This window comes from Hemitrygon akajei, chromosome 1 (genome assembly GCF_048418815.1).
Source record: "Hemitrygon akajei chromosome 1, sHemAka1.3, whole genome shotgun sequence".
NCBI classification, from domain to species: domain Eukaryota; kingdom Metazoa; phylum Chordata; class Chondrichthyes; order Myliobatiformes; family Dasyatidae; genus Hemitrygon; species Hemitrygon akajei.
Genome location: NC_133124.1, coordinates 113,615,997 through 113,643,815, shown reverse-complemented (window position 1 = coordinate 113,643,815; position 27,819 = coordinate 113,615,997). Strand labels below are relative to the sequence as shown.

General features: G+C 44.6%; 1 protein-coding gene across 2 annotated transcripts; it reads left to right on the top strand.

Annotated features, from left to right (window-relative positions):
• Nucleotides 1-26,757, top strand: has2 (hyaluronan synthase 2). Of its 2 annotated transcripts, XM_073050287.1 has the most exons (5): nt 1-542; nt 1,054-1,159; nt 10,012-10,638; nt 21,437-21,538; nt 24,032-26,757. In XM_073050287.1, exons 3-5 carry the CDS (start codon nt 10,012-10,014, stop codon nt 24,959-24,961), a joined length of 1,659 nt encoding a protein of 552 aa, XP_072906388.1. In that variant the 5' UTR covers nt 1-542; nt 1,054-1,159; the 3' UTR covers nt 24,962-26,757. The 2 variants fall into 2 exon arrangements, with proteins under 2 accessions (XP_072906388.1, XP_072906383.1); XM_073050282.1 differs by lacking the exon at nt 1,054-1,159.
• Nucleotides 26,758-27,819: the final 1,062 nt, after the last annotated feature.

Genomic DNA, 27,819 nt, shown 5'->3' with positions numbered 1-27,819 from the left:
GTCAGTGCAGGGAAGAGGAGGGGACCAGAATAAAGAAGCCTATTAAGATTACGCACGGTTTAGTGGGAGGAAAGTAACTTTTGCGCAGAATTGGTTCACCCTGGGATTGATTTAATCTCTGGGCGCGCTAGAAACTAACTGTGAATGCATGCGAAGAAAAACGAATGCGAGTATTCTAAACATATTTAAGTTTTATTTATTTTGATAACAGACGCGTCCCAGGTTGATGCTGAAATAAATTTTCACCAGCTGGGGGAAATAATATTTAACCTTCTGCTACTGCGACTGAAGATTTGAACTGAAGTGAAAATTTGCAGAAGGTCTTGCTTCCCCTCCCCTCCCGTGCGTGAGTTCTGCACAAATTCTGCTCAGTATCTTTTGGGGACGTGTATGTGCCGAATGATCCAAGTGGCCCCCCGAGCACGAGATGAAGTATTGACTCTATCCTGAGACTTGAAGACCTCACACATACACAGACACAAACACGGGACAACTGCGCCTAACTCACGAGCAAGACCACTTCAATCAGAGGATACTGCAAGGTGGGTGAACTGCTTTTTAACTACCCGACGGACGAGATTTTTTTTATTACTTGCAAAAGAAAACACTCCACTGATTTCCAGCGTTTGCAGAATTTATTGCTTTGAATTTTGATTAGCTAACGGTTGGTCGCAGCAACTTTTCTAATTCTTAGTGACCGCTTGGAAAAGGAAGGCAGGCGCCCGTGTGCAGGGGTTAGCTCCTTGCTAAACCGTACAGCGTTGGTGTACGGTACGCGAAGGGTTAGGCCCGTGACTGGGGTTGGGTTAGACTAATTTCTGCACACATCTGGCAAATCCAGCATTAGTGAGGATAGAAGAGCTATAAACTTTCTTTTAAAAAAGAAGCATAACTCACAGACAGCTGCGAGCTACCGGTAGATTTCGAGAGTACGAACTTTTGGTTAAATTTTAATGATCGGCTCTCTCTTGAAGTTTAATCGCCTGCTAATTAACTACGCTAGGGTTAAGTAAATGATGCAATTCAAACCATCCTTATTTTACCGCCGTACAGAAAACTGCTGAGGCTTAATTGGATTTGGAGGCGGGGTAGGACGTCGTTTCATTTGACAGTGCGGCAGTAACTGCAAATTGTCCTGCAGGAGATCGGAAAAGCGAAGGTAAAACGGGTTGATGCTAGACCTGCTCCGTTGAACTCTGTAAGTTTTACGCAGAAGAGGGGAAACGGGCGCAGGGCACTTTCCACCCAGCACCAACTCCCCCATTGTGAGGCAACCTCGTGGCGATGCCGAGCAGGGGAAACGCCCCCTCCTCCCTCTTTTTGTCGCGTCACAATCCCAGCCCACGTCACGCCCAGCCGCTTGATTGGCTGACTGCAGAGGGATTTCCCCTCGGGATTCGGGAGCCCCCGGGAGTGACGCGTGAACAAGCTCATGGCCCCCGTTGATATGTGAAAAGAGATGGCCAGTTTAATGGGCACGGAATACGCCCAGTGACCAAAGAGCTTGACATCCACCGGTTTGCTATCCATTGGACATTCCATTTTCTAGTCGTCCAGACTAAATAATCCCGCTGATTAAATACTGCTATTTTCAGAATTTTCCCAATTGACCTCGTGCCTGCTGCCCAAAATCCCCACTTATTACATAATTATAATATTCCCAGCCGTTGAAGATTAAATATTCCCACCACTAACTCCACTTGCCCGGAATGGAAAACAGCTACATTGCCCAGAAGAACTTGTTTCGCGTAATCAGGCCTGGCGCTTTTTCGTACCGCTAGAACCGTAAATAGAAGTAAAACGAACAATACTACAGGTTACGTTAAACGGGAATGTTGGGAATACTTTATGGAAGGTCGTAGATTTGAAATGAGAACCATGCTTTTCTCTCCCAGACGCTGGGTATTGAAAATATTTTCTGCCCCTTTTTTTATTGGATTTAAATACCACTTGTTGTCATTTCTGCTGGGGTGCATTAGTGTTGGCAGCGTTTGGGTCAGTTACTGGTAGGCTTTGAATGGACTGAATTATAGTTTTGCTTCAACACGTCCAGCTAGTTACCAACCCAGCCTTGTGAATCGACGGGCTTCTGAGGATTTGTCAAATGAATTATATTTGGCTTTGAATGCTCAAGGAGTTCACAAAGAAAGTAGTGTTTCTCGAAAACCAGAGGGTGTGCAGACGTGGAGCCCAACTCATTTAAAGATAGATGCAATCCAGTTTATCCAGAGTGTTTTTCCATTTGCGTTTTAGAATTCAGCAGTATTTTGAATCTTCCCTTGGCTTTCTCTGTTGGTTTAATCCTTGCTGAAGCTTTAAATGTTCCACTGGTTGGTCTAAAATGAACGATGAGACGTAGTTATCACAGAACTGGGGTTTGTGTAGTCTGGTCAATGCGTACGGAGAATACAAAGTTTAAATGTTTCCATCGACACCCCAGACAAGTGTTAATGTTACCTAGTGCCTTGCAATGGAGAGAAGACTATGGATCATTTCTGACTCAGTATAAAGGTTGAACGCTATATTGAGTGGTCAGGAGTCAAACACAATGGCAATTGAAATTAAAGTGCGGTACAGGAAGAGGCAATTGGAGACAACTGGTCTTTCTCCTCTTATGCAGGCCCTCAATAATCCTTCTCTGGTCCTTTATTCTTTCCTTCGCTCCAATCACAGACTCGATGTTCTCGGTTACAATCACCTGATTCCCGTGCTCTTTCCTCATTGGGAAATGAAATGGCATGGGATCTGTAAAGTCGGAGACCATTTAGAAGTACGTTAAAGCTCAAGATATAGAGCCTTGATTGTTACATACACAGTTGCTGGGTTAGTTCAGTGAATCAGATCCAGATGTGACCCTTAACTTCCCATCTGCAGGGTGGGACTTTCAGCAGAGGCTGTGATTACTGCTCGCAGATGGCCCTGATTACCATCAGAGCTTGATTTGAGCATTATTAGAAAAGGATTTCTCTTGGCTCATACGAAAGAAGGAAGCTATAATCCAAGTTAGCCAAATGGAAAGTGTGAGGAGTATCTGCTGTCGTTGTTCAAGACCAATCCCCGCATGACACCAAGTTACTGAACCCCTCGTTCTCTATAATAATATTACAGATATGAATCAGCACACCTGAGACAGACTTGCAGAGGAATGGCGCCTTTCACACTATATTCGTGCATGAGGATGTGCAAGGTGCTATACATCTGCAGGCTTTTCCATAGATTCCTGATGCTGAGTTAAAGAGAAAGTTTGGTGTTGATTCTAAAGCTTTCATGGTACACCTAAAAATGCACAGCCCAGGTTGTGCACAGCAAGCTCCCACAGACAGGAGCAGATCATCGGCTTTTGTAAGGTGGGGGCGCGGATGGGATGTAAGTATAGGCCAGCCAATGCCTGCAGTTTTGCTGCAAAGTGTTGCACGTGTCATGAGCGAAGACCCTCCCACAGTGCTTTGCGTTCGCGGATGTAATTTCTCTAGTGGAGCTGGTGTGGGACTTGAGCCCGCCACTTCTGGCGCAAAGAGCGTTGGCCCCATTCGAACCTCTGCACTGACTCCAAAGCCATTTCCTAACCACCGTACCAATTGCATTCTGCCCAATATTCAGCATACTGTGTGATCAAAGCCAAATATCTGCAATAAAATAATGGCAGGCTGGAAGATGGTGTTATTGGTTCAGAAGCCTGAATTATTAATACTGACTAAGCATTACTGTTCTATTGCTTGTAAATCCAGGATTAGCAGTCTAGGCAGGTATTTCTGATCATAACTGATCATGGCATAACAAACACAGAAATTCCTGAAGAACTCGTCCAGTCAGATAGCATCTGTGGAATGAGAAACCACTTAATGTTTGGGTTCAGGTACCTTTCCTCATAGGATCAATGTGTCAACAGCAAGCAATACATTTCCTGCGTGCGTTGTGCCATTGAGATTAGAGGTTTACCAAACAAATGGTGTGGGCCAGAGACATTATTTCATGCGGGAATACTTGCCACTTTGACTGACGTTGTTACAGGACACTTTCTGTTTAACTGCTTACATCAGGTCTGGTGATGATTGAGCCTGAAACAGCGACCTTGTCATTTTAATAACCTTTCCTAACACACTGACATTTTAATGCCAAGACTCTTAACTGAATTTTGTTAATGGGGTTTGTAAGTAGAGTCTTGTAAGATAATAATGTTCACAATAGCACCACAGAGGACATGGCCTCTTCTTATTACTGCCGTCGGGGAGGAAATACAAGAGCCTGAAGATCTACTCTCCACCATTGGGAAGCAGCGTTTCCCATCCACCATCATATTTCTAAATGGCCCATAAGCCCGTGAACAATACCTCATTATTCCTTTTGTTTTTTGCACTGATTTTTTTTGTAATTTAAAGTAGTTTTTATGTCTTTGCACTATGCTGCAAATCTACGAATTTCATGTTATAAATAAGAGAGATTCTGCAGAAGCTAAGTCCAGAGAAACATGCACAAAATGCTGGAGGTACTCGGCAGGTGAGGTAGTACCTATGGAGAGGAATAGACATTCCACATTTCAGGCCGAGACCCCTCATCAGGACTGGAAAGGAAAAGGGGAAGATTTAATGTCATTAAACTTAGTGATAATAAACTGGATTCTATTTCTGATTCTGAAACTGACTTATATTTATTTCTGCTCTGTCAGATTTTGTACCTTGGTGACCTATCTCATGCATGAAGTATATACATCCCTGCACTATCCTTGTATATACAAAACTGAGCTCACATCTCAGCTCATTTTCCCTGCATGACCCAGCCCTCGAACCAACACACTCTTGTTAAGTCGGGAGAACAGTAAATAATCACAAGTTATAATGATGATTTCTTCAATTGACTGAACTCTCAGTGTTCTTGGTTGGCTCCAAACTGAGTCATAGCATCATAGAGCAAACAGTATGGAACAGACCTTTCAGCTCTACCAGTCCCAGTGAATATGGTGCCCACCTAACTAATTTCCTGTGATTGCCCCATCGCTCACTAACCCCCAACCCTCCTTTTACCTATCCAAGTGCATCTTAAATGATACTTTTGGATCCACCTCAACCACTTCATCTGGCAGTTTGTCCCTTAGACCCCTGTTTAGTCATTCCCTTCTCACCCTAAACTGAGACCTTCTAGTTTTGGACTTTTCCTGAAAGAAATCAGGCCTTATCTCCTATGATGTTGCACTGAATTAATTAAACTAATGACTTCTAACTAATCTAAACCATTTTCCACACACATTTAAAGTTCAAAGAAAATTTATTATCGAAGTACATACAGTATATGTCACCATATACTACCCTGAGTTTCATTTTCTTGTGGGTTATCATTGAAAATACAAAGAAACACATTAGAATCAATGAAAAACCACACACAACAAAGAAGGACAAGCAACCGAAGAGAAAAGGATAACAAACTATGCAAATACAGAGAGACAAGCCGTAAATATTGAGAACATGAGTTGTAGAGTTCTTGAAAATGAGTCCATAGGTTGTGGGAATCAGTTCTGTGTTGGGACGAGTGAAGTTGAGTTGAGGTTATCCACTCTGATTCAAGAGCCTGATGGTTGAGGGGAAATAACTGTTCCTGAACTTGGTAGTGTGGGACTTGAGGTTCTTATACCTCCTTTCTGATGTCAGCAGCAAGAAGAGAGCATGTCCTGCATGGTGGGACTCTTTGATTATGGATACTGCTTTACTGTGACAGTGCCCCTTGCAGATGTGCGCAACGGTGGGGAGAGCTTTACCTGTGATAAGCTGAGCTACATATTCATTGTAGGCTTTTCTATTCAAGGTCATTGGTATTTCCTTACCAGGCCATGATGCAACCAGTCAGTATATGCATCGCGCATCTATAGAAGTTTGACAAAGTTTTAGATGATATGCCGAATCTTTGCAAACTTCTAAGAAAGTAGAGGTGCTGCTGTGCATTCTTTGTAATGGCAGATCCTCTGAAACGATAATACCTTAACTACATATTCCTCCCTTTTCTACATATCGATGTGCCTATCTAACAGTCCCTTAGATGTTCCTTTGCTCTCTGCCTTCACCATCCCTGGCAGTGCATTCCTGGCTCCCATCACTCCGTGTAAAAACATTTCCTTTGCACTTTTTCTCACATTAAATCCATGCCCTCTGCTACTGGGAAAGAGATACCGCATGTCTATTTGATGAGCGTCTCTCACACGTTCCCTCAATCTCTGTCAGCCCCAGGTTGTCCAATGTTTCCCCACATCACATGTCCTCTAAATGGTGCAGCATCCTGGTAAACCACTTCTGCGTCCTCTCCAAAGCCTCCACGTTCTTGAAATGAATACCATACTCTAGAATGGGGCCTAAGCAGAATTTTATAAAGCTGCAACGTAAGTTTCTGGCTCTTGAGCTCAATGGCTCGACTAAAGAAGACTAAAGAATGGCATACAATATGTCTGCCTTATCACCCAGCCAACCTGTGCAGCCACTTTCAGGGAGAAATCTTCAAATCACCTCTGACTATTTGAGCCACCATAAACTGCAGGACCACGGACTGAGAGCTGGGGTGTAAGAGTAGTCTCATAACCACTTTGTTTTTGGTCAACATGGATAGGTCGGGACAAAATGCAACCTTGCATGCCGTCACTATCTGTGATTCTATAAACCAAATCGGGAGATAAAAGCCAGGAATTTGGTTCAAGATACTGGAATAATTACTTCTAGTCAAGGCGTCCTCTTTCATTTGTTCCTTCACTTGTTAATCTCACAATTTAATATTAAATGTAATTTTGGTTGCTGAATCCTCTTTGTAAAGATTTGTCACCAAAGTTCATAAAAACAGTGTTTACTTGCCTGCTGTGTTGTGCTTTTCTCTCGAGTATTTTGAAAGATCTTACTCACCTTAATTTACCACCTGAATGATTATTATTTTTGGTAGTTATATCCTCAATCAATGGGCAATGGAGAAACCAAGCCTTCTACACTGCAAACCTGGCAAAGGATATGATTAATATTCCCCCACTAACTGAGAGGTCAGGAGACAAGAGACTCAGTCAGGAGTACTGCACTCCTATGTTCGCCACCAAGAAGTGATTTTTCTTTAATCAACATATGTTGTAAATGGGCCAGTGATTTAGAGCAGGGGTCTGCCTGCCAGATGACAGCGATGACATTTCAACGTGAGCCTCCTCTAAGGCAGCAGATGAACAAACATACAGAATGGCCAAAGGAAAAATGAATAATGGTATGTTTGCCTAAACATAGCTTCTGTTAAATAATTGAGTCCTGTGTCCCTTTGATGGTGGGTAAGGTGAGGGGGTGGAGGCTGAAATATAAGCCCTTCTACTGCTCTGGCTACAGACTGCAGGAAGTCATCTCATTAAACAAGGTTGACTTCGTTACTGACTATTTCAGGACTCTCCAACTCTATTGAGTTAAAATGATCAAGTTTCTCAACTCTAATCAATGCTTCACCACCAACAAATACCAACTCGACGTGTCCCAAACTTACAAAGTGGAAACTAGCCTTCAGATTTTGCCATCTGTTAATGAACGCGTTTGGTGCATCTTCAGAGGGAGTGATAGAGAGATACACCACATCAACACACTGTCTCAGATGGCCAGCTATCATGCAAATCCTATCCTAACTCACTTTATTCTTCCCGTATTTTCATCAATTCACCCCCCGCCCCCCATTTCCAGTACAGCTTTACAGCTGCTAATTAACCTCCCAAATCAGAACACCGAGAGGAAAAGGTGATGACAGGGAAAAGGCACAGCCAGTGCTGGAGGTCAGGACTCTTACCCAGGCCACTGGAACTAGAGACGGTGGGTCTACCGGCTGTACCACTGTGCTGCTCTGATTGTTAACCACGTAGGTCATTGTGGGAACTTGCTGTGCCCATGTCAACTCTCATAGAATCTGAGTAGCAGCAGGCAGTTCAGCCCATCATATCTGTGCTTGCCACCCATTGTACCTTTTTCCGCTTATCCCATTCAAACCTACTGGGTCTGTAGCCTAAACCATCATTAAATGCTGGGAAATCTTGCCAGGACCGAACCTGGGTTGCTGCAGACATGAGGCAGCAGCTCCGCTAGTAGGTAGAAGATTATCAGAACTGCACGGGCTATTACTGAGCGATTAGCCTGGGAATGTGTACCTGGAGTTGAATTGTATTTGCATAAAACATTTGCCAGCTTAACGTTAAAGCATTTTTGAAGAGGAAAAGCCAAAGTGTAAGCCAACAGAAAGAACACTGTCTCTTGAAAGGTAACATAAATAGAGACAAATGGAAAAGCAAACATTACAGCACGAAACACAGGCCAAGGCCTAATAAATATAGGCAGCTAGACATGAGCAAGGCAAGAGTAGCGTGCCTGCTGGCTCTCTCCTTCAGTACACACACTCTGGGAGGGAAAAAATAACATTTAGGTCTTCCGACATCATTCAGTGCCCATGAGCAGTTTGCCGTGGGGATCTAGGTTAGCTCGTGTGTTGGTGAACATCTGCACTTTCAAGTCATAGCATCAGCTAAATCAAAATGTAACAATGGGATTCGGCCATTCGGCCCTCCAACTATGTCTATCATTCAGTTATGTTGTGCTGCAGCAGTATAGTGCAAAGACAATTGCAAAGGGAAAGGAAATAACAAGGTAGTGTTCATGGGTTCATAGACCATTCAGAAATTCTTTGGAAGAGGGGAACAAAGCGGTTTCTGAATCATTGAGTGTAGGTCTTCAGGCTCTGGTACCCCCTCACCATTGATAGTGATGAGAAATGGGCATGTCACAGATGGTGAGGGTTCTTAGCACTGAACACCATGTTCTTAATGCATCGCTTTAATGCCCTCAAATTGTGGAGAGGGTTATCTCCACGGTGGAGTAGGCTGAGGCTATAACCTTCTGCAGCCTCTTGCAACCCTGTGCCTTCGGACCTCCATACCAGGCTGTGATACTCTTCTCTGTAGGTGTATAGAAATTTGCAAGGGCCTTTCGTGACATGCCAAATGTCCTCATATTCTATTGTGCCTTCTCTGTGATTGCATCAATGTAGAGCAGTACAACACAGGAGGAGGCCATTCAGCCCACAAAGTCTATGCTGACCATGGTGCCTATTTAAATTATTGGTAATTAGTTTATTACTGTCAGATATACTGAGATAGAGTGACAAACTTTATTTTGCAACCATCCATACAGATCATTTCATAATATTGGTTCACTGTAAAGGGTAAAGTAGTAACAGAAATACTTTCCCTCCATTCCCTCATCGGTAACCTTTAATGCTCTTGCCTGTTAAAAGTCTTCAATTTAGAAATTCTTAACTCACAGGTGGGCTACAGCCACAGAGGATTTTTTTAGGGGCAAGAGCTACAAATTCACCCCACCCTTTGTGTAACAAGGCCCTACTAAAGGTGAAACCTTGCCATTAAGGTTTTATACCATTGTTCCTGTCACCTGAACACAGATGTCCCCAATCCACAGTTACTGAACAATTCCTGTCCAGTCCCAGAGAAAACAACCTCTCTACAGACTGCTGCCATATTTTAATGCCCTGTACACTCGTATCTACTTGTTTGAAAATGAACTTCCTGACAAATGATGGTGTCAATGGAGAGGACAAAGTGAGAGGGTGAAAGGGAGGTAGGAAGGAGAAGGGATGTAAGAGAGGGGGGGAGGAGGGAGGGAATGGGAAAGGGTGTGAGGGAGAGGGTGGAAAGGAATGAGGGAAAAGTGAGTGGTGGAGTAACAGCGTTGGGTAAAAATAAAGGGAGGTGTAAAATTAGAATGAAAAGAGGGAGAGAGAGTGAGAGGTGAGGGTTTGGAAAGAGGAGGAAGGGAGACTGGTGGAGAGAGCCCTACTGGAGTGGGTGGGAACAAGGTTTGTTATTGCAGCTAACAGTGACCCTAACCAACCAAAGCTAGATGACCTTGGGCCATATAACCATTTTTAGCAAAAGTTAACCCTCAAGACGAGAAAGTTTTATCAATAACTTGTTACGTTCTAGAAATTAAAACTTTGCTCTCTCTGACCTTACAGATGCGCTGCAAAAGCCTCTCCTCCATCCTACGGATAGTGGGGACCACCTTGTTTGGCCTGGCTCTTCTGGTGGGTATCGCAGCTGCTTATATCGTAGGTTATCAATTCATAGCCACGGACAATTACTACTTTTCCTTCGGACTATATGGAGCTATCTTAGCCCTGCACCTCCTTATTCAAAGCTTCTTTGCGTACTTGGAGCACCGGAAGATGAAGCGGTCGCTGGAGACCCCCATAAAACTGAACAAGACAGTGGCCCTGTGCATTGCTGCCTACCAGGAGGACCCTGACTACCTGAGGAAGTGCTTACTCTCCGTCAAGAGGTTGTCCTACCCGGGAATGAGCGTGATCATGGTCATCGATGGGAACAGCGAGGACGACCGCTACATGATGGAGATATTCAGCGAGGTGATGGGAAGGGACCGCTCTGCCAGCTACCTGTGGAAGAGCAACTTCCACGAGCGGGGGCCAGAGGAGAGCGAGGAGTCACACAGGGAGAGCATGCAGTACCTCACGAGGCTGATCAGATCCAACAAGAGTGTCTGCGTAATGCAGAAGTGGGGAGGCAAGCGAGAAGTTATGTACACTGCGTTCAAGGCACTGGGTCGGACTGTGGATTATGTACAAGTAAGGCTATTGACCTTGGAAATGGTTCTGAACAACTTGTATACTGTGAAAGAACTCAATGTGAAATGTAGCAGATATTCTTTGCCCATTGCTCCAGTAGACCTTCCCATATTTGTTAGGTAAATGTTATAATGTAGGGCATTATACAAGGGTACGATAATACACCATTTTACTATAATAGCAAACACAAGAGATTCTGCAGATGCTGGAAATCCAGAACAACACACATTAGATGCTGGAGGAACTCAGCAGGTCAGGCACTGTCTATGGAGAGGAATAGCCAAGTCAGTAATCTGCAGCAAGACCCTTCATCAAGACTGGAAAGGGAGGGAGAAGGTGGGGGGAGGGGAAAGGAGTACAAGCTGTAAGGAGATAGGTGAATCCAGGTGGGTGGGGGAGACGATAGATGAAAGAGTTGAAGGGCTGGAGAAGAAGAAATCTGATAGGAGAGGACAGTGAATCACAGGAGAAATGGGAGGAGGGGCACCAGCCGGAGGTGATGGGCAGGTGAGGAGAAGAGAAGGGGTAAGAGGGGAGTCGGAATGGTGAGTGGAAAAAGAGAGAGGGGGGAAGGGGGAGAAATAAGAGAAATTAAAGTTCATGCCATCAGGTTGGAGCTACCCAGAAGAAGTATGAGACACTATAATAGGACTAGAGTATTGTAGTGCGGTATCCTGGATAGTCATAGAGTAATAGATTCATACAGTGCAGAGACAGATCCTTCAGCCTATTGTATCCATACCAACCATCAACCACTATTCCCATTCTATACAAATTCCCAGCGAATCCCCACAATCTACCACCTAACATGACATCAGGCAATTAACCTACCAGCCCACTCATCTTTGGGATGTGGGAGGAATCTAGACGATCTGGGGGAATCCCAAGTGGTCATGGAGAACGTGCAAACAGGACCAGTGGTCAGGATTGAAGCTGGGTCGCTGGTGCCGGGAAGTTTTGGCTCCACCAGCTGTGCCACTGTGCGTTCAAGGAAATTCTGCTGATTTAAAAAACAAATTATAATCTCCAATTGAGAGCAGGTGATCTTGAAGGAACTGGAGATATTTTAAGTTAGTTTGAACATATTTTAAGAGAAGAGGAAAGCATTTATGTTTCATTCCCCCCTCCTTGACTTCCAGGAAACCATCTCAGAAAAGTAATCTGCCATGCCCCTGAGATGGGTTTGGTTTCCCACAAGAAGCTGTGCTGGTAGCCAGCACTGGCCGGAGGAGTCTGACGCTTGGCACTGATTGGAAGGATGGAGCTTAGCCTATTTACAGACTGATGATTAACCTGGCGTTACAGAGTAGTTACAAGATCCTCTCAGACAGCGGTTCAAATAGTGCAGCATTGAAGTGAATGAATGAGTCTAGACATCATGTCACAGGGAGGGTCAAAACAAAGCCTTGAGCTTTCTGCCACCTTATCTCCATCCTGCACTTGTTCATCAGGAGGTGTTGGAGGACGATAGGGTAAAAGCAAAGCTGCTCTTCAGCCTCTCTGTCTGTGGGACTGCAGCAGCAGAGCCCAGTAGTAGAATCACTATGGCACAGTCACCAGAAATGAATTCAACTGAAAGAATTTTGTTTTGATATAATAAACTTCTTAGGTTATAAGATATTGGAGCAGGATTAGATTGTTTGGCTCATTGAGTTTGCTCCCCCCATTCAACCAAGGCTTTTCAACCCCAATCTCCTGCCTGCTCCCTGTTACCTTTAACTCCCTTACATACATTCAATGATTTGGCCTCCATAGTCCTCAGTGGCAATAAAATCCTCAGATTCATTATCCTCTGGCTGAAGTAATTCCTCTTTTTTTTATCTTAGGTCTAAAGGGATGTCCCTTTATCCTGAAAGGTTGGGTGAGTGGGCAAATGTATGGCAGATGCAGTTTAATGTAGATAAATGTGAGGTTATCCACTTTGGTAGCAAGAACAGGAAGGTAGATTACTATCTGAATGTTGTCAAGTTAGGAAAAGGGGAAGTACAACGAGATCTAGGTGTCCTTATTTATCAATCACTGAAAGTAAGCATACAGGTACAGCAGGCAGTGAAGAAAGCTAATGGCACGCTGGCCTTTATAACAAGAGGAATTGAGTATAGGAGTAAAGAGGTCCTTCTGCAGCTGTACAGGGCCCTGGTGAGACCCCACCTGGAGTATTGTGTGCAGTTTTGGTCTCCAAATTTGAGGAAGGACATTCTTGCTATTGAGGGAGTGCAGCGTAGATTCACAAGGTTAATTCCCAGAATGGCGGGACTGTCATATGTTGAAAGATTGGAGCGACTGGGCTTGTATACACTGGAATTTAGAAGGATGAGAGGGGATCTGACTGAAACATATAAGATTATTAAGGGATTGGACACGCTGGAGGCAGGAAGCATGTTCCCACTGATGGGTGAGTCCAGAACTAGAGGCCACAGTTTAAGAATAAGGGGTAGGCCATTTAGAACAGAGATGCGGAAAAACTTTTTCACTCAGAGAGTGGTGGATATGTGGAATGCTCTGCCCCAGAAGGCAGTGGAGGCCAAGTCTCTGGATGCATTCAAGAGAGAGTTAGATAGAGCTCTTAGAGATAGCGGGGTCAAAGGATATGGGGAGAAGGCAGGAACGGGGTACTGATTGTGTATGATCAGCCATGATCACAGTGAATGGTGGTGCTGGCTAGAAGGGCCGAATGGCCTACTCCTGCACCTACTGTCTATTGTCTATTGAAACTGCACCCTCAGATCCTAGACTCTCCAACTACTGGAAATAACATCTTCACCTCCACTCTCTCCTGGCCTTTCAGTATCTGGTAGGTTTCAATGAAATACCCCCTCACCCTTTAGAACTCCAGAGCCATCAAGCGTTCCTCATTATCAGGAGGAATTCCAATATTGTTAAATATTACAGTGCATTTACAGGGTATTTAAGTCAATTGCTCCATGCTGCTTCATGCAAGTCTCTCCTCTCACCCCTCCCCACCTCACCCGTCACGGCTCCTTCTAAATACAAATAAAACAAAAACTGTAGATACTGAAAATGGACCCTGCATTAAGAAGGATGTGCTGGCCCTGGAGGTTCAAAAGAGTAATTCCAAGAATGAAAGGTGTAACATATGAGGAGCATTTAATGTTTCTGGGTCTGTACCCTAGGATGTCCCCTTAGAACTGAGGAGGAATTTCTTCAGCTGGTGTGTGATGAATTTGTGGAGGCTAAGTCATTGTGTGTACGTAAGACAGAGTGATAGGTCATTGATTGGTATGGGGTTAAGGGTTACCAGGAGAAAGTGGGAGAATTGGGTTAAAGTAGCGTCATCCATGATGGAGTAGACCCAATGGGCCAAATATCCTAATTCTGCTCCTATATCTTATGAAAGTACAAAATAACAACAAAAAATGCTGGAAACACTCAGCAGGTCAGACCTCAGTCAAGAGAAAAATCAAGTTAATGTTTAGGTTGAAGATCCTTCTTTGGAACTGAAAAAGAAAACAAGTTGGTTTTGATACAGGGAGGACACAGGAAATACCTCTGGTAGGTGAGACCCAGGGAGCAGTGGGAATAAAGTGTTGAAGTTATCTGGTTGATGGGTTAATAGGTATAATCATAGACAGTGGAAAGCAAGGAACACACAACAGCTGTGAGGTGCCGTTCAGAGCCGTAGGAAATTCCCGGCAGATCAGCCAGTGCATGTGGAGAGATGGATGAATTGGCCACCATTGAGGCATCAGACAAATCAAGTTACCCAAAACTGATGAATTCAATCTCCTTTAAGTTATGTAGGCTGCCTTGTGCCCAGTCAGAAGGTAAGGTGTTCTTCCTCAAGCCTATCAGAATCAGGTTAAATGTCACTGCCATATGTTGTGAAATTTGTTAACTTCATGGCATATGCTGGTGTTATTAAACCTGATTCTGATCGACACCTCACCTTCTGAGTAGATCTCTGTGTAACAGTGCAGGGGGTCACAGAGAGGTGCGAGAGGGGGATAGGATTGAAGTGGCAGACAACAAGAAGCTCAAGGTTGCCCTGCAGACAAAATGCAGCCATATGCGTAACCTTGGTTAGGCCACGGTTCTGGACATCAGGAAGGAGGTGGAGGCCTTGGAGAAGGGTGTAGGAGAGGATGCTGCCTGGATTAGAGTGGGAAAACTTGGGTTGTTTCCCAGAGTATCAGGCTGAGGGGACACCCGATAAAAGTTTCTAAAATTATTGGAAGCGTAGATAGGGTAGACAGTCAGAATATTTTTTTTCCTTGATACAAATGTCAAATACTAAAGGTCATGTATTTAAGGTGAAAGGGGGGAAGCTTAAAGGAGATGTGCATAGCAGGGTTTTTAGAGTGGAACGGGCAGGGTCAGTGGAAGCAGATGATATAGAGGCATCTTGCAGACTATTAGACAGAGACATGAATAGGCAGGAAATAGAGGTATAGGGATCATGTATAAGCAGAAGAGATCTGGCTTTATTTGGCATCATTCATTGCCAACACAGGGAGCCAAGATGCCTGCTCCTGCGTTTTCCTGTCCCATGATCTGTGTAACGCAGGTGTTCTGCAAACCCAGTCTGTGTTTGCTTTCTCCAGTTCAGAGGACACACAAGTGAACACCAATTGGAAGAAGTATAGGTGAATGGTGCTTCACCTGGGGGAGATGTTTGGGGTTACAGGGTGGTGGGAAGGGAAGAGGTGAAAACGTTGGACCTCCTGCGGTTCCCTGCAGAACTGGAAGTGGTTGGTGGGGACAGGATGAGCTCCCTCTTCTCCACAATGTTTTCAAAACAATGAGGTGGTCTTTGAGGGCTCAAATAGGTCTTTATAAACCATGCAGCCTCTGCCCCAAGGGTTGTTGCAATCTCGAAGTGGAGAGGAAGATTGAGAAGCAGGAGAGAATAAAGGGAAATGTCTTAACGGGAGTGTGGGAGCAAAGAGACCCACTGCAAGTGGCAGGGTGAATGAAATATAACCATGGGCTAGATTAATAGCACAGAGTTTAAATGCTGAGGCGATCTGCTGAATCTTTACAAAACACTAGTCCGAGTGCTCTATTCTGGTCAGCTTTTCATAGGAAAGATGTGAAGGCATTAGAGAAGGCCCAGAAAACATTTATAGTCCAGCAAGGAGAAACCACAGTAATTCGAAAGGATCAGAGAAGCTGGAACTGTTCTCATCATAGGCTCATAGCATCATATAAGCAGCATTCACAGGAGAAGCATAAATTAAACACAACTTTTATAAGAAAACAGAATTAGAACAAGAGAACGGACTTCTGTAGTGCAAAGTGGTCAAACTTGTCATGGTGTTGCTGTACTGAGGTAGTGATTAGGATTGTGCAGGTTGGTTCAAAAACTGATTGGTTGAAGGGAAGCAGCTGTCTTTGAACCTAGTAGTGTGAGACTTCAGGCTGCTTTACCCCCTATCTGCTGGTAGCTGTGAGAAGTGGTATGGCCCAGATGGTAGAAATCATTGATGATGGATGTTGCCTTCTTGAGGCAGTGCCTGGTGTAGAGATTACCAATGGTGGGGAGAGATTTGCCCGTGAGGTACTGGGCTGAGTTCACTTCTGTCTGCAGCTTCTTGGGTTCCTCAACATTCGAACTGCCGTACCAGGCCAGGATGCGGCCTGTTAGGATACTCTCAACAGTACATTTCTAAAAATAGCTGTAAGCTAGAAATATGCAGGAGTAGGCCATTCAGCCCATCAATCTTCTCTCTCATTCATTCAGATCATGTCTGACCCATCACTGCCCTGCCTGTTCCCTAAAGGCCTTGCCTCCCTTGCAGACCACAAATCTGCCTGAATTCAGTAGTGGCACAGGGAGCAAAACCTCTAGTCAGTGGATCACCCCTTGCTCCCTTTTATCCCACTTCCAACACAAGGGAAAAAATCCTCCCGGCCTCCACCCTATCAATTCCTTTTATATTTCAATAATGTCACCCACTAAATGGTGGCACCATCGTACAGTGGTTAGCACAGCGATTTACAGTACAGGCGACCCGCGTTCATTTCCTGCCACTACCTGTAAGGAGTTTGTACGTGGTGACGTGTTTTTCCTTTGGGTGCTCCAGTATCCTCCCATAGTCCAAGGTAGGTTAATTGTTATTATAAACTGTCCTGAGATTAGGCTGGGTTTAAATCTGGGAGATTGCTGGGTGGCATGGCTCAAAGGAGCTATTCTGTGTAGTATCTCTATACAAAAATAAAAATAATAAATAGATTATTAAATAATTCTTCTAGACCCAGTAACGCATGGTAAATCTAAAATGTGTGAGTCCTGGATGTTCTTGGTTGTCAGAGAACTTTGTATTGTTACCTGTAAGATTTATCTAGTGTCCAGGCAGCTTCAGACTAAACGCAGGAGGTCAAATCCTTCATGAAATGCACTGATCCAGAAGAAATAGATGTTGGGATCTCCAAACATTGTCCTGATATATAGGTAGTCAAGAGCCCATTCCTCAGCTTAAGTCAAAGCAAAGGCTGTCTGATCATAAAGAGACTAATACAAATCTAGTTCATCTACACAATGGAGACAAGTGCAGGAGACAGGGCCTTTGATGTAGCAATTTGATTCTTCCTCAGTAAATGTGTTCCAGATTGATCCTTTCAGCAGCTAATGGGAGAAGGAAAATATATCTATCTGCAGTGAGGGTGAAAGAGATTTGTGGTAAATGGCTTTCAGATTGTAATAAATCTGTGAAGCTGTTTGCAGTTTGCAGGACGAACAATAGAGAGCCTACATTAGTGACCCTTCGGTTGACGAATTCAACTGCTTTATCCAGCAGCTCCCTACCAAGCAGAGACCCATTGTGTCAGGATGTGCTATCGAGTAGGAAGATTCCAGGTTGTGGTTCCCCGGGCATGGAGCTGCAGGGAGGACTCAAAGAGGCATGGGTGATCATCACTGGGTTCTACCTAAGCTGTGATTTTTGCCAAAAATGTGCCAGGCATTAACCACACTGAGCAGATTATCTAATCTTTAGCCCTGGATTTTAGATCACCAGCTCTCCCACCCCAGAGTCTACATAAATCTCTTCCTCTCTACACTTCTACTGTCTGTCTCCTCCCTCTCTCCACTCGCGGTCTCCTTCCCCTCTTCATTCGTGGTCTCTTTCCCTTTTCCCTCCCCACTCCCAGTATCTCTCTCTTTCCTCACTCTGGGTCTCACTTTCCCTCCCCTCTCCCAGCCTCTCTTCCCTCCCATTCTTAGTTTCTCCCCCTTTCCTCTCCTCAATCCTGAACTCTCTCCCCTCCTCCCCAGACCCAGAATCTCTCCCTTTCATCCTCCTAGTCCTAGTCTCTCCCTTCCCTCTCCTCAATCCTGTACTCTCCCCCCTTTCTCCTCCTAGTCCTGGTCTCTCCCTTCCCTCTCCTCAATCCTGTACTCTCTCCCCTTTCTCCTCCTAGTCCTGGTCTCTCCCTTCCCTCTCCTCAATCCTGAACTCTCTCCCCTCCCTTTTCCCTCTCCCAGTCTTTCTCCTCTGTCTCCCCACTGCCTCTCTCTTCTCTCCCTCTTCCAATGTGTCTCCCTACAGCTCTCCCCACTCCCTAGTCTCTCTGGAGTCTTTTGTAGTAATTGGAAATATTAATACAACTAATCTGTATTAATTTTGTCTTGTCCTTAACTCAGGTGAAATCTTCTGAAGTTGATCCCACAGTTCTGGTGAGACAATGATTGACACCAGACAGGACAGCGCTGTAGGGCAATTCTTAAATAAATGCAAATGGAGAAACAAATGCTTTGTTGTTTAAATTATAAAATCATTTTTCATCAGGTCATCTTCCAATGCCTGTTAAGGAAAAGTCACAGAGTCATAGAGCAGGTCCTTAAACCCATAGAGTGCATAGCAGACTTCAATCAATTCTCCCAACAGTCCTTAAACTTCATCCAGGTTGCATCACTCACCTGCATGTGCAGGGCAATTACTCCACCAGCCTGCGTGTATTTGTGATGTGGGAGGAAATTGAAGCTCCCGGGGAAAGCCTTGTGATCATAGGGAGAACATCCAGACAACAGTTGGGATTGAACCCAGGTCGCTGATGCTGTGAGCCTCACAGGCAATGAGGAAATGTCTGGTGCAGGGTTGTAACTGGGTGGGGGGCAGGGGTCAGTGTCTGGTGAAAAACTCCCATAATTTCTCAGTCAGGTTTGAAAAATTAATGGGATCTAAATTCATGGTTGTTCAAGAAAGCTTTTGTCAAGCTAGTTGCAGATGAATCAATTCAAATGTTTAGGTCTATTATTTATAGATGCCAATAATCTGCTATGTAGTAATTAACTTTGCCCAACATTCTTTCCTTCAAGAAGTTGTAGTCCCTATAATGGTTTTCCTATGGGGTAGGGCTGAAAACTGATCATCGGTAACAACCCTGGCAGCCAAAGCAGGTAGTCCTGACTATTCCACTGTCAGTGCTGTATGGTTAAATTACCAGACTAATAATAGAGGTTTCAACTAAGATTCTAGCAACATAGAACAGTATAGCACAATACAGGTCCTTCGGCTCACAGTGTTGTACTGACCCTTTAATCTTCTCCAAGATCTATCAAGCTCTTCTCTCCTACATTGTCCTCCATTTTTCTTTCATCCATATGCCCATGTATCTCCGCCTACAACCAGCCCTGATAACGTGTTCCACAAACCTACCACTCTCTGTGTAAATACCTCTCTCTTTCATCCCCCATACTTTTCTGTTAACACCTTAACATTATTCCCCCTTGTGCTAGTCATTTCCACTCTGAGAAGAAGCCTCTGGCTGTCCACTGGATCTATGCCTCTTATCATCTTGTACTCTCGTCCTCCTCTCTAAATAGAAAAGCCATTTTCTCATTAGATATGCACTCTAAGTCAGGCCAGAATCCTGGCAAATCTCCTCTATACCCTCTCCAAAGCAACTAGAATTGAACACAAAACTCTTAAGTGTGGTCTAACCAAAGTTTCATAGAGCTGCATGTTATTTGGAACCATAGAACCATAGAACATTACAGCACAGAAACAGGCCCTTCGGCCCGTGCCAAACAAATTTTCTGCCTAATCCCACTGAGCTGCACCTGGCCCATATCCCTCCATACACCTCTCATCCATGTAGCTGTCCAAGTTTTTCTGAAATGTTAGAAGTGAGCCCGCATTTACCACTTCATCTGGCAGTTTATTCCACACTCCCACCACTCTCAGTGTGAAGAAGCCCCCCCCAATGTTCCCTCTAAACTTTTCCCCCTTCACCCTTAACCCACGTCCTCTGGTTTTTTCTCCCCTAGCCTCAGTGGAAAAAGCCTGCTTGCATTCACTCTATCTATACCCATCATAATTTTATATACCTCTATCAAATCTCCCCTCATTCTCCTACGCTCCAGGGAATAAAGTCCTAACCTATTCAACCTTTCTCTGTAACTCCGTTTCTCAAGTCCTGGCAACATCCTTGTAAACCTTCTCTGCACTCTTTCAACCTTATTAATATCCTTCCTGTAATTCAGTGACCAAAACTGCACACAATACTCCAAATTTGGCCTCACCAATGCCTTATACAACCTCACCATAATATTCCAACTCTTATACTCAATACTTTGATTCATAAAGGCCAATGTACCTAAAGCTCTCTTTACTACCCTATCTACCTGTGACACCACTTTTAGGGAATTTTGTATCTATATTCCTAGATCCCTCTGTTCTACTGCACTCAGTGCCCTACCATTTACCTTGTATGTTCTACCGTGGTTTGTCCTTCCAAAGTGCAATACTTCACAGCTCTTGAACTCAATCCCCTGTCTAATGAAGGCCAACACACCATACACCGTACCGTATCAACTTCCGCTGCAAATTTGAGGGATGGATGCATGTGAACCAGCTGACAAATTTAAATTCAGTTACTAATCCGGAATTTGGAATAATAATTAGTAGAAGTAACCATAGCGACTTACTGGGTTATCATAAAAGCTTACCTGGTTCACCTGTGATTTACATGGGAGGAACTCTGCCAACCTTTATGTGAATGACCTTTATGTGACTCCAGACCCACATCGTGTGATGGACTTGACAATGCCCACTCACAGCTCCTGACACATCACTCAGTTGCCGCTGTGACTTTCTCAAGGGCAACTAATGAACAACAAATACTGTTGTGTGGTGGGGCAACAGCCAGAACCCAAAAAATGAATACACATTTACCCACTGTGTGATGTCCTTGATGCTGGACCATTTTGTTCAGTGCTATCTTGAATGGCAGGTCGGGAGTAACACAAGGGGTTCCAGTTTGTCAGCTGTTAACACTGCCAACCAAATTCATTTCAATATATTGTAATATGTCTCGGGCCCAATGAAGGGGAAGGTCATCAAAAGTCAATGAACAGAGCAAGGCCATACAAATTCCAAATTAGAAATAAGCTAATGACCACATTGATGTTGCAATTGCTTTAGAATTAGCTGCTCGACCATTTGGTGCACTGGCATCACTGGATGGAAATCTCTTCCATCGCCAACCAGCCATCCCCAGTTCTTTGCCAACATGTTATTTGTAATCTAATTATTATCTCTAGGAGCACTGGAGAGGGACAGGAGGAAGCTGATGAGGGGATTGAATGGCCTGTTTCTGTGATGTGAACTCTACCTTCGCTTCTGCATTAAGTTCACTACACAGTAGCACATTGCATTTTGCATCCTGTTTGAAAACTTATCATTATTGAAGTGAAAGGAATCAAGTTTCTGAAATGGGGAACAAGTGGCAGGCACTGGACTTGCAGCAGGTAGCCTGGGCCATCCTTGAATGTGATGCTGTGAAGAAGGTGGGTAGGCGTGATAAAGGGCTGACAAGGTTTCCCTTCTCTCTGCAGGTGTGTGACTCAGATACCATGTTGGACCCTTCTGCAACGGTGGAGATGGTGAAGATCCTGGAGGCAGATCCAATGGTTGGTGGAGTTGGAGGTGATGTTCAGGTACAGGACAGTGTTTGTGGTTACTTATGAAACTGTTCTGTGTCAGATAGCAGTGGGAAAGGGTGGGTGACCGTGGCTGGCCACAAAGAGGGAGGACATAAGCGGAAGGGGAGCAGAGCAAAGGGAACTGATTTTTTAGCATCGCTGCAGTGTACAATGAGGTTGGAAGACTTGTCTCCTTGTGACCAACCAAGGTGACCACTCTCTTCATTTAGATGCTAAGTTCTGTGTTTCCATCACCACCGTAGTTCCCCATCACCCTGTTTTCTTAGGCAAAGCAACAAAAAGTTTTTGTTAGGAAGCGGTTTAAAAAAAAATAGGATTCAGATGGTTAAAGTCTGGTCAGAAAGGGTAATTGGGAATGGTAGAACATGTCCACCCAGCTGCAGATGCTTGAGAGAGCGACTGGGTCTCAGGAGCTGTGGGAAGGGATGAAGGCGAGATTCAGGAGCCCCTCCATTTCAGTAACACAGCAGGCAGTGGGAGGTGTGGGGAGTTCTGTTCCTCACTTTGGCCACGGCCTTTTGTTGTTGCTTCCCTTCTCCCATTGCTCCCAGCATCCATGGGTTAAAACCTTTCTAAAGTTGAGTGATTTCCCATCCAGCCCCAAAGACTGGCTCCTTTATGGGATCCTTTGCTCAGATCTTGCAGTGCCAGTTCCATGGACTGGCCCTGGGGCCATTCCACAAGGAAGCTTCAGGTCATGACTGGCAACTACTCTCAAAGGGCGTGGCGCCAGTCTGCAGTACTGGGCAGCAGGTGTCAGTATGGCTGACGAAGGTTGAAGGGGATCTAGAGGAGATTTGTTGTAACAGACCTCTCGAAGGCACCTTAGTCATGAGGAGATCGTTCCTTCGAGCAGGGAAGGTCAAGTGGAGATTTAATGGGTGCTCTCGATGAAGAGTAGGAAATGACCCAAAAGCTTCCATCCTGCTGATATACAACTCTTGAACAGACCACTTATGGTGAAGGTGATCTCTGATCTTTGTCCACCTCATCGAAGCCCTCACACTTTATTTGCCTACCTGCTTTAATGTAACACTATATCCTTGAGGGTTATGGGCTGTATAGGAAGGAGGGATTAGATTGATCATAGGTTTATATAGGTCAGCACAGCATTGTGGGCTGAAGGGCTCCTGGTACGTTTTATATTCTGCATTCTGTTTTTCCTTTTTACTACCTCAATAAACTTACAGTATGTACAGAAAAATCTGCCTGGATGACACACAAACAAAAGCTTTTCACCGTATCTCAGTACATGTGACAATAATAAAGCAATTACCAAGATGATTCCAGTGGTGGGAGAAAGAGGGTAACACAAGGGGGCAGATCAGAGGGCAGAACGAGGCAGGAGGGAGAGGAGAGAGTATTTCTATACACAATGAATTACACTGACCCGGGGACACACAGCCGTAAGGGAGGAGGTGGAAGCTGATTCAACAAGAGGTTGCTGAGTTAAGGCTGAACAATTAAATACTGGCAGGGTTTGGGGAAAGGACGGGAGGAGAATCCACGGGCCAGCTGTACCGTCGCCTGGATACCGAGCAGGAGAGGGAACTGTACCCATTGCTCAATACTGCACCTCTCAGTCTCTCCTGTAATGACATTGTTGGACTGATATCTCCGGATGCAAGCAGTTCCAATGGATCCCAGCAAACAAATGCACAAGTTTCTCCCTAGCATTCCTTACATTCAGCTTGTGCCACTCTGGGAGCATGGGGGGGACAGCCCTCATCACCCCGTCAGAGGATTCCGGCCCTACTCCAGACGTCTGACCGTGAAGATGCAGACTGGGCCTCCAGGGCGTTGTAGAGGGAGCACAGCTCTGCAGAACGAGATGCAAGGATCTGAACGCGCGGTCCATCACACCATCTCCAAAGATAACGGTGGTTGCGTCTCCATTGCCAGCTCTTCTCCCTCAGTCACCATATAGAGAGAGAGAGAGAGATAGCACACACACAAAGCTTTTGGCTCACTGAGTCCATGTCAACCATCAACCGCCTGTTACATGAATCCCATTTTATACTCCCCATGTCCCCATTAACTCCCCCTAGATTCTGCCCTTCACCTACACACTAGGGCAATACAGAGTGGCAAGTGAACCCTACACTTGCCCATCTTTGGGAGGAGACCAGGGCACCCAGAGGAAATCCACATAGTTGAGGCTGCATTACTCTGCTGCTTGATAATTAACCATATTACTCTTCCTGGCAGCTTGCTGTGCCCAAATTGGCTCCTACGTTGCTACACCACACAGAATATTAGAATCAGTCACATAGCTAAGAAACAGCTTTTGTCCCATCACGTCCATGCCTACCGCCCGTTGTCCCACCTCCCCAAACCCCATTCAACCACGTTACCTCTGTAGACTTAAACCACAATTGCTGGATCTGAGGAATCCTGGGAAATACTGCCAGGGGTGTGAAAGATGCTATATAAGCAGAACTTAGTCCCTATGTTTAGTAACAATTGATTTTCTTCACCAATTAACAGATTCTCAACAAGTATGATTCGTGGATTTCGTTCCTCAGTAGCGTCCGGTACTGGATGGCTTTCAACATTGAGAGAGCGTGCCAGTCATACTTCGGTTGCGTGCAGTGCATCAGCGGCCCCCTGGGCATGTACAGGAATGACTTACTGCACCAGTTCATGGAGGACTGGTACAACCAGGAGTTCCTGGGCTCACAGTGCAGCTTTGGTGACGACCGGCACTTGACCAATCGGGTGCTCAGCCTGGGCTATGCCACAAAGTACACAGCAAGATCCAAGTGCCTCACTGAAACCCCAACACAGTACCTGAGGTGGCTGAACCAGCAGACTCGTTGGAGCAAATCCTACTTCCGGGAGTGGCTGTACAACGCCCTGTGGTTCCACAAGCACCACCTGTGGATGACATATGAAGCAGTCATCACTGGATTCTTCCCCTTCTTCCTCATCGCCACCGTCATCCAGCTGTTCTACCGAGGAAGGATCTGGAACATCCTCCTGTTCCTCCTCACCGTCCAGCTGGTGGGCCTCATCAAGTCGTCCTTCGCCAGCTGCCTGCGAGGCAACATCGTCATGGTTTTCATGTCCCTTTACTCCATGCTCTACATGTCCAGCCTGCTTCCCGCCAAGATGTTCGCCATCGCCACCATAAACAAGGCGGGCTGGGGCACGTCAGGAAGGAAGACCATCGTCGTGAACTTCATTGGGTTGATCCCGGTGTCGCTGTGGTTCAGCATCCTTCTGGGAGGGCTCATTTACACCATTTACAATGAGACGCGGGAACCCTTCTCCCAGTCCGAGCAAACGGTTCTGATTATCGGGGCGATACTCTATGCCTGTTACTGGGTCATGCTCTTAACGCTCTACGTTGTCTTAGTTACCAAGTGCTGCAGACGAAGCAAGAAGCAGAACTATGACATGGTATTCGATGTATGATGTTTACATTGGCACGTGGCAAGTGAAATATTCCAGGGCACGGTGGCTTCATCAAGCAGTGCCGCTGCGGGATATGAATCGTTGCTGCTTCAACTTCAAGAAATGCAATAGGGTTCACGTGGCTCATGCCAAAGAAACGAAAGTGCGTGAGATCTGCACGGAATTCACGCTGAAGGACCTAATCTGTGTGGAACTATTTACGACTTGTTCTGATGTCGCTGCACTTTGTTTTCCTTATTGGACAAAATGCTTGATAATGCTTCAGAATACCTCACTGGCAGTACTTGTGGATAGCGAGGCGGAGAACAATGTTTGGTCACTTGAAACGCATCAGTCCCTCACTCCTGCACACAACCTCAGCAAATCCAGATTAATTCAAAGCCATACAGGCGGAGTGAAAGCAAAAAGGTCAACGACTTGCCACCATTGGCTCTCTCACCCTGAGGAAGTGCCTCTAGCTTAATTTTTGGCTGAAGTTGTAGGATTTTTATGTAAATTTTACTTTATAATTGAATTTTCCAGACTAGCGGACTGATGAGATTTGAATTTTGCATATCTTATTATTGTCCTTTTTTTCCCTGTTTTTTTAAAATATTAAATCTAAAAAGTTTTTATTACAAATGTTAAAATTTTTGCTTGAATGACTTATGTGAATATCTGAACAAAAATGTGAAATGTTTGAGAATCTGGTTGGGTTCTGAGGTGGCAGTTAAAAATGACAGCAAATAGAAACCTCTACTCTCAGCAAGTGAAAGTCTATTTGGTGTCCAGTCAAGCAGTAAAGCGGCTGGAAAATGCATCTGCGCCCTGCCTCAATATGTCTTAGATGTCTTTTTTTGTTTAGTCCATAAGTGTGATTATTATACACTGGCTGCTCAATCAGTGGTGGTTCAATGATGATGTTCAAGCCAGTTTAGAAACTAAATTTGAAACCCAGGGCTGTCCACCACTTGGCATTGTCCACTCAGCTGGGATGAGGAGTGCTTTATAACAAACACCTTTCCTTGGGTGGGCTAAAGAGAGAGCAAGCACCCGAAGGTGAGAGTTATTGAAAGGCACCGTCCCTTGCCTGCTGAAGATAAGTGAAAATGCAAAACAAAGATCCTGTGGGCCAAACCTAATCCCATTGACGGTGAGATCCACCTTTATCCAAAGTCTTGGAATTATTGAGGAATGATCGTATACCACTATTAGAATAGAAGAAAGCACCAGGTTCAATGTCAAGGTCTTGAGTGATTTATTCCAAAGACAAGTTGCACTGCAATGAACTGGGGACTGAAAAACCGAGGGAATCAAAGGTTAGGACTCTTGCATTTGTTGTGTTTTCCACAGAAAGGTTTTTCTGACCTTTCCTTGTCTACCAGTCACCCTCTTAATTGACACATTTCAGGAACAAGATTGTCATATGCGCATTAGAACACTTCCAAGGGACTTTTTAAGGATGTGATCCATATGTCCATCTTTGGTTAAGAGGGAGAAGGGGTAGAAATAGATTTTGATAATTTGTATTCATTGTGAACGCATTGTTAGGAGCATGCAAGACTTTCGAGTGAGAGGTGGAATCCACAGTTTGTATGTGGGATTATGAATAACTACATCATGTCTGCTAGACATTGACTTTTGTTTACATTTCCTTGTTAAAATTGACTTTTTTCTGGTGATTATATAAAAAATGGCAATTTTCTTAATGTATTCAGCAGTATTGCAGTTTTTAAAGAAGATAATTTTTGTCATTATTGCAAATAATAACCAAAAAATGTACATGCAAATCATTAAATCTCATAAATCTGCAAACATTTGATGTCTTTATGTAGCCTATATCATTCCCTTTAGAATGTTAACCATAGCACCCTATATTTATTTAAGCAAAGTTGCTGCATATTCCAAAATACAGATTGTATTAGATAAAGTTATGAATAAATATTTTTGATAACACAGAACACTTGTTTATTCTTTATCCTACAAGGAATATCAGAGGTTAATGCTCCCTTGGTGGTGCCAAGTCTTCTGTTTCTTTGGGTCCTTGGAGAACGACAGTGGAAGGTAGAGCCTGTGAAAAATTGAACATGGGGCTTTGGAAAACTTTTATCTAATTCTAGATCTGATAAGTACAGAATTAAGTTAAAGAACTTAAAATTGAAGTAGAATTTTGACTTTAACCTCCAAATGGGTATTTGTGCAGCTTGAAGTCCAAAAGATGTCAGGAAAGCATGCTGGAATGTTTACATAAGCAGAGCAACACACCCAATATTCTGGAGGGGTTCAGCAGGCCGTGCAGCATCTATCAAAAAGAGTAAACTTTGGGCGTCACCTGTTTACACTTTTCCATAGATGCTGCCTGGCATCTGCATTTTTGTGTGTGTTGCTTTGGATTTCCAGCATCTGCTGATTTTCCCGTGTTTGTGTTCACATACAAAGCTGAGTTTTAGGCTCACTGAGTCCTTACTGGCAATCAACCACCCATTAGGGGTGGGGCTAAGATGTGAAGTATAGACAATAGGTGCAGGAGTAGGCCATTCGGCCCTTCTAGCCAGCACCGTCATTCACTGTGATCATGGCTGATCATACACAATCAGTACCCCGTTCCTGCCCTCTCCCCATATCTCTTGACCCCACTATCTATAAGAGCTCTATCTAACTCTCTCTTGAATGCATCCAGAGACTTGGCCTCCACTGCCTTCTGGGGCAGAGCATTCCACATATCCACCACTCTCTGGCTGAAAAAGTTTTTCCGCATCTCAGTTCTAAATGGCCTACCCCTTATTCTTAAACTGTGGCCTCTAGTTCTGGACTCACCCATCAATGGGAACATGCTTCCTGCCTCCAGCGTGTCCAATCCCTTAATAATCTTATATGTC

What these genes read in the sequence shown, in the direction of transcription:
- has2 (XM_073050282.1), top strand. Translation starts at nt 10,012, where the DNA reads ATGCGCTGCAAAAGCCTCTCCTCCATCCTACGGATAGTGGGGACCACC. An exon ending in GGACTGTGGATTATGTACAA is followed by an intron (nt 10,639 to 21,436) that starts GTAAGGCTATTG and finishes TTCTCTCTGCAG; the next exon opens with GTGTGTGACTCAGATACCAT. An exon ending in GAGTTGGAGGTGATGTTCAG is followed by an intron (nt 21,539 to 24,031) that starts GTACAGGACAGT and finishes ACCAATTAACAG; the next exon opens with ATTCTCAACAAGTATGATTC.